General features: G+C 53.5%; 1 protein-coding gene across 4 annotated transcripts; it reads right to left on the reverse strand.

Moving 5' to 3' along the window:
* Window positions 1-585: 585 nt before the first annotated feature.
* Window positions 586-4622, reverse strand: Pnck (pregnancy up-regulated nonubiquitous CaM kinase). 4 transcript variants are annotated; one of them, XM_036174480.1, is made up of 12 exons: window positions 4569-4622; window positions 3762-3831; window positions 3280-3411; window positions 2869-2943; window positions 2629-2767; window positions 2326-2449; window positions 2064-2139; window positions 1857-1969; window positions 1697-1775; window positions 1538-1625; window positions 1267-1411; window positions 586-983 (listed from the first exon to the last, which is right to left on the reverse strand). In XM_036174480.1, the coding sequence occupies exons 2-11, from the start codon at window positions 3827-3829 to the stop codon at window positions 1274-1276; spliced, it is 1032 nt and encodes a 343-aa protein (XP_036030373.1). In that variant the 5' UTR covers window positions 3830-3831; window positions 4569-4622; the 3' UTR covers window positions 586-983; window positions 1267-1273. The 4 variants fall into 4 exon arrangements, with proteins under 4 accessions (XP_036030373.1, XP_036030371.1, XP_036030372.1 ...); XM_036174478.1 differs by lacking the exon at window positions 4569-4622 and adding an exon at window positions 4266-4543; XM_036174479.1 differs by lacking the exon at window positions 4569-4622 and adding an exon at window positions 4280-4395.
* Window positions 4623-6894: the final 2272 nt, after the last annotated feature.

Genomic DNA, 6894 nt, shown 5'->3' on the forward strand with positions numbered 1-6894 from the left:
CACACATCCCAGTCAGGCTCTGTCATCCAGCTCACATATTGGAAGCTAGAGCAGAAGGAGAAAGAAGAAGCACAGCCTCCTCTAAACTCTGGCTGGCTGAGGCCTACCCGACTGGGCCCAACAAGGCAGATTTCTGGAGCCCTGGCCTACTGGTGCTAAGTGTGACAGCTCATCACACCAGAAGCAGCAGTAGAGGAAAGTATCCCGAACTCTGGCCACCTTCCCCACAGGCTCAAGCCCTTTCCAGTCCAGGGTATCTATACAGCCCTAAGGATCTGGAGCAGATGCTGCTGTTGGTCAATAATGTCTCCTGCCATCGCCCCCTGCTGGCAGCCCAGTAGACCTTGCTGGCATCCATTTTCTATCAGACCCAGGGCAACCAGGCAGCCAGGCATCCTCTTATTGGCAGCACACTGGGAGACAGAATCAGAAGTCCTTGAACTATGCTATGATCCCAACAAGGAGAGGTATGGGAGGCAGAGCACAAGACCCAGTGCAGATCCACTGGCAGTGGACTTGCTTCCTTCATGTCCTTCCTTGAGGTGACCCACAGCCCCACACTCATCCCAGACAGTTCAGCACCAAGGCATTGCTCTGTTTGTCTTTATTGGTTGGGAGGAGAGGGAACGAAAGGGCTACAACACAAGCAGGATCACCCACAGTCAGCAAAGCACAGAACAGCCACGTGATGCATGTGTGCGTGCAAAGTGCAAGAAGGATGGCCCCCAAATCCACTTGCAAACACTTCCTTGGTTTCCATAAAGTGTGACAGCAACATGAGGAGGGGAGCCTCCACCACAGGTGAGGTTAGAGGCTGGGAAACATACTGGTGAAGCCCCTACCCCAGTGCCATGCACCACACCCACAGTCTCAAACTTTGCAGCAGAGGCCAGCCTGGGGGACAAGGGGCAGGGAAGGAGACCAAAAGAGCTGGAGGAAAGAAAAGCTGGGAGTCAATCCACTTGGTCTTCATTGGCATCCACCTTGGGTGGAGGGGAGAAAAAGGAAGCAAAGGAAAACAGGTTCAAGAGGTGCCCAGCCTTCTTAGATCCTTCCTAGCATTTTACTCAAGCCTTGGCTTTCCTTTCATAGAAACTTCAGAGGTCATGCCCCTATCCCACTAGCATAAGATGTCTGCTGTAATCCTCTGCCCAGCTTCTCCCTCTCTGACACTCTCTGACCTTGACCCTTCAGATCCCACTTAGTTCTTGCCATCCTTTAGGCTCCCTAAGAAGCCAGTTCCCAGAGGATGCAGGGCCTACACACCTGGTTGTCACCACTTGGGGGACTGGCTAGTCCCAAGGCCTGGGTGGCTGTGACGGGTCATACCCTGCCGAGAGGCTTCCTCACCGTCTGGGCTCTGCCCCAGCTTACGGATGTGACGTAGGAATGATGTGGCATTGAATGCTCGCTGTGGAAAGAGAGTGCGGTCAGGCCAAGCTGGGCCCAACAACAAGACCAATTCCAAAACCAGCACCAAGACCCCAGTGGCCACACCCTGAAACAGGAGCATAGCAGTCTTTCTCTCCATGCTCACCTTCCAGTGGGTCCGAGCAAAATTCTTCTGAATTTGCTCACTGACAGAACCTAGGATGTCCTTGTCCAAGGCTGCATCCCCAGAGATCCTAGAGAAAGTTTGAGAGTTGGCACAGGTGTTGCTCCTGCCCCTGTATCACCCGCTAGGCATCCCACTCACCAAAGATGTTGTAAGGCCTGTTGGCAGGTGAACCTCTTCTGGGGATCACGCTCCAGCAGGTGCCTGATGAAGTCTTTGGCTGAAGCAGAGGGCAAGGTCAGTCTACCCTGTCCCTAATGCCCTTTGTCACTCCCCAGCACAGGGCCATCCTTGCACTCACCTGATTCTGAGATGTCATCCCAAAAGGGAGAATCAAATTCATAGCTGGCCCTCAGAATCTGGCTGAAGAGTTCAGGGTCGCTCTCATCATAGAAGGGGGGATACCCACACAGCCTGGCACCCACAGATGAATCACCCAGATGTCCACCCCTCCCCAACCCAGCAGGGGCAGGCAGGTAGGAGTTGAGCCGTCCCAGCGGTCACTCACAGGATGTAGGAGATGACACCCAGGGCCCACACATCTACAGCCTTCCCGTAGGGTTTCTGCTCCAGGAGCTCTGGGGCTGGCGGCCAGAGGCAGACAGACAGACAGACATGTCTGCACAGGCACGCACACATGTCATGCCCTTGAGGGCCACACCTGGTGTACCTATTCAGGTAGCAGTTGCCCCAGGTCCTGGAGCTTTGGCATCCCCAAGGTCACCAGCTCCCTCCCCACCTCAGTGAGCCTTAGAGTACTTTCCTCTTACCCACATATCCTGGGGTCCCACAGGCTGTGCCTAGCATGTTGCCAGCTTGTATTTTTGACAGGCCAAAGTCAGAGACCATGATCTTGGAGTCTTCAAAGGGTGTGGCATAGAGGAGGTTTTCAGGCTGATGACAGATGGGGCCAAGGAAAGAGCCTATGAGTCCCAGAATGGTTTAGGCATCGGGCTAGGGTGGGCCTCCAGCACCCTTAGTAATTTCCCCACAGCCAGACCGAAGTGGATTTGGGGGAAGAAGACACTCAGGGCCAGAGGTAGGTGGGATAGGGTGGGGGCACATCCAGGCACCTTGAGGTCCCGGTGCACAATGCCCAGGCTATGAAGGTAGGAGACAGCACCAAGGACCTGCCCTACAAGGTGGCTGGCATCCTTCTCTGTGTACGAGCCCCTCTCCATGATGCGGTCAAATAGTTCACCACCAGTCACGCTGAAGGCAGGAGGAATGAGGCAAGAGGTCAACTGACCAAGGCATGGATCTGGGCATTGCACCCCTTCTGCCCAGCCCCCCACCCCAGCAGCCCTCCTCACAGCTCCATAGCCAAGTAGAGATGAGAAGGGCTCTCATGAACATCTTCCAGTGCCACAATGTTGGGGTGGCTGATCCTGTAACAGAGAGAAAAGGCTCTTTGTAGACCACTGCATCCTCTTCACTTGGAAGAGCTCTGTCCTGAGCCCTCCCTTCTCTTTCTTCACCTGGGCTCCCATTCCCTACCAATCCCTACCCCCACTAGCCCAGGCCTTCCTAGAACACACATTTCTGTAGGCCATTTATAAAGCACAGATGGATAGGGTGCCTCTAATGTCACCATGGAGACATGCAGACTCAAAGGGGAAGAGATGCCTAAGGCCCCCCTGCAGATTGGCAACCAGGGCTGGTAAGTCCAGAGGACTCAGCCTGTGGCCTCAGGTCTCCCCAGTCCAAGGGGCAGGTGGGCACACCTGCGGAGTACCGCGATCTCATTCTCCACCAGGGCCTCCTTGCCCCGAAGTGCTTTCTTGGGGATACACTTGAGGGCCACAAGATGAGCAGAGCCCCTTTCCTGAGCCAGCATCACCTCGGAGAAGGCACCCCTGCCATAGAGCCAGATGGTGGGAGGCAAGAAGAGAGGGGGAAGGTGCCAATGAGAGGAGGAGGAAGACCAGAAATGGAGGAGGTGCTCAGGTCATACTACCCACCCTAACACACACCTACAAGTGTGCACACACATCCCCACACCACCTCACACACATTCACCCACATTGACACATTCACCAACATTCACATACCACCTCCCACACAGGCAAAACATATCTCACAATTCACCCCCATGTTCACGATCATAACACACTCACCACTTGTAGGCTCCCTCACACATTCGCTCACATTGTACTCGCCTCACATATGGAAATGGTCACTCCCACAGCCCGGCATGCACACTCACGAGCCCAGCTTCTCCCGGATCTCATAGACACTGCTGATGTCCTCCGTCTGTTTCTTGAGCAGCAGCATGTCTGGGGGACACAAGGGGAGGAGGTGGAACTAGGCCCCTTGGCAATGCGCAGCTCCCTTGCCCACCAAGCCAGATCTCTCCCAACTCAGGATGGAGTCACCCCACAGTCCAAGTACACCTTTCCCCTCCCCCACAGTCAAAATCACACTCCCACTGAGGCAGGCCACTGCATGAGGGCCTCCCACCCAGTTATGCTGCTGCCAGCCTGTGCTCCCCGACTCCAGCATCCAGAGAGCAAGTAGTGTTAGCCACCAACACTACACCCCCTTTCTGCCTCCACTCATCCAGCCAGCACTGCCGGTTATTTTCCAGAAGGCTCCATACACTCCCATCCTGGTTCATCTAGGCCCACCTCCACCCTTAAGGCCTGTGCCCCTCCCCCACCAGACCTGCCACGGTCGCACAGCTCAAGCACACTCCACTTAGGCCACCAACCCGTTCGAATGCACCTGCGACCCAGCTCGCTGCCACCTGTCACGATCACGGCCACCCAACCGCTGCCTAGCCCCTGGTGCCTTAGAGTCGGGGAACTCCGCAACCTCGGCCGCCTGCGTCCAGAGCTGCGTGGGCCGCGCGCGTGCGGGCAAGGGGTGCGCCGGGCGTGACAGGTGTGCGCAGGGGAGGGGGTGGTTGCGGAGCTAAGGCGCCGGCCATTGGCCTGGAGCATGTATGCCCTGGCCCGCCCACCCCACTAGCTCGCTTGCCCCCAGCCCAGAGCTGCAGGCAGGTGGTCCAGACCTGCAGCTGACGCCGCCGCAATGTCGCCTACTGCAGTAGCTGCAGCGCTGAGCCCCCCGCCCACACCCTGCCGGTCCCGCCCCCTTTGTGCACGCCCCCGCGAACCCTGGGCTCTGGGTGGCTGTGGCCGCAGCACTGCAGAGCTCCTTGTAAGGCAATTCCCGGGTTCTGGCCACCACTATCTGGCTCCTTAGTTATGCTTGCTGATTGCTGGATGTTCTGGTGCCCTGGTAGCCCACTGAGTAGCCCCAGGACCTTTGCACCACTGGTGACTTCATCCAAAAGTGTTGCCATATGTGGTGATATATTGTATACCCTAATAAATTTGCCTGAAGATCAGAGAACAGAGCCAGCCACTAGATTAAACATAGAGGTCAGACAGTGGTGGCACACACCTTTAATCCTAGCACTCGGGAGGCAGAGATCCATCTCGATCTCTGTGAGTTCAGGCCACCCTGGACTACAAGAGACTGACTCAGTCTCAGCGAGAGAAACAGAGTGAGGCAATGGTAACATACACCTTTAATCTCAGTACTGGGAAGCACATATGCCCTTAATCCAAGGAAGTGATGTCTAGGCAGAGAAAGGTGTATAAGGCATGAGGAACAGGAACGAAAGGCTTTTCAGCTGAGGAGTTGTAGAGGTAAGACGTGGCAGTAGCTTGTTCCTTTGTCTCTCTCTGATCTTTCAACATTTACCTCAATATCAGGTCCCTGGGATTTTTTATTAAAAGACCATTTTAGAATTTGTGTTACAGCCATACATTGTCCTGGCTGTCTTCCTTCCTTGAACTGTTTTAATGTGCTGTCCACAAACAGGTTGTCTGGGCCATTTGCTATACAGCAGCCTCTTTTCCTAGTACCTGCTGGCCCTTGAAACCTTGATGTCAACATAGTGGTGACCTGGCATAAGTCTCCACCAGCAAGGCTCTCTCTGCTTCCACCCTTACCTCCTGCTCCTCCTCTTTTTACCACAGCATTCCCTTTACAGATGTCATGTGGCTCCAGGAGGCACATATGCCACTCTCTGGCAGAGTAGGAGTCTTTGCAGGGTCTGATAACTCTTCCCCTCTTTAGCCTCCTTGGCACCTGCCCACTGGCCTTTCCATGCACTGACTTTCTTTGTCCAGATGTTTACTCAATTCAGCCCTTACTCCATTAATTAGTCTGGCACGCTGCCTCCTCAGACAGGCCTCCCCTACCTCTGCCTGCCAGTTCTCTAGGTCATGACCTGTCCCCTCTTCAGAACACCTGCCACTGCAAATCACCTTGCCAGGTCTTCTGCCCCAAAGCAACTGACCCAGTCAAGGTGAGGCACTCAGGAAATACTGAGGCCAACCTTCACTCAACAATTAGAGGATTCCTCCATACCACCATCTCCATGCCATCCAGCCCTATCACAGCTCTGAGTCCTTCCTGTAAGAAGGGTCTATTGACTGTCATAGGACAACATCCAGACAAGTCTTTGTCACAAGGCCTCTGCCAAGGCACAAAGACTAAAAGTAGCTTGTTCACTCTAGTGTTCTGAGCTCCTGCCCCTTTACCTTTCTCACTTGTCTCTCCTGGTAACTAAGCCTAGATCCAATCTTATCCACATGCTCAGGTGTCATGAAAAGGAGGGGAGTGGAAGGGGCACAACAGGAAGTGCTGCTCTTGCAAAGATCCCTGCAGATCTCCAAAGCCCCAGGATGTCTAATGTCTTGATGATAGTTGTTGTTGTTGTTGTTGTTGTTGTTGTTGTTGTTGTTTAACTCTTTGCTCTTTTGCTCTTTTAGGGCCCACCACCCAGCTCCCAAATAATCACACATGGAGACTTAATTCTTACTTAGAAACACCCAGCCTTAGCTTAGCTTATTTCTAGCCAGCTTTTCTTGACTTAAATGATCCCATTTATGGGACTTGAGAGATGGCTCAGTGGTTAAGAGCACTGGCTGCTCTTCCAGAGGTCCTGAGTTCAATTCCCAGCAACCACATGGTGGCTCACGACCATCTGTAATGAGATCTGGCACCCTCTTCTGGTCTGCAACTGTATACAAAATAAATAAATTAAGAAAATTATCCCATCTACCTTTTGCCTCTGGGTGTTGGTGGCAGTTAATAAAGAACTTTTCAAAATCCTTTCAAGGGATGCCTTACACAAAAATCAGATGAAGGGGCTGGAGAGACGACTTAGCTATTAATGAGGCTTGCTGCTTCTTCCAGAGAACCTGAACTCAATTCCCAGTATCTACATCAGGTGGCTCACAACCACTTATATATTCAAGTTTTAGAGGATACAATGCACTCTTCTGGCCTCCATAGGTACTCACAGTCATGAGCACAAATCA

This window comes from Onychomys torridus, chromosome X (assembly GCF_903995425.1).
Source record: "Onychomys torridus chromosome X, mOncTor1.1, whole genome shotgun sequence".
NCBI lineage: Eukaryota > Metazoa > Chordata > Mammalia > Rodentia > Cricetidae > Onychomys > Onychomys torridus.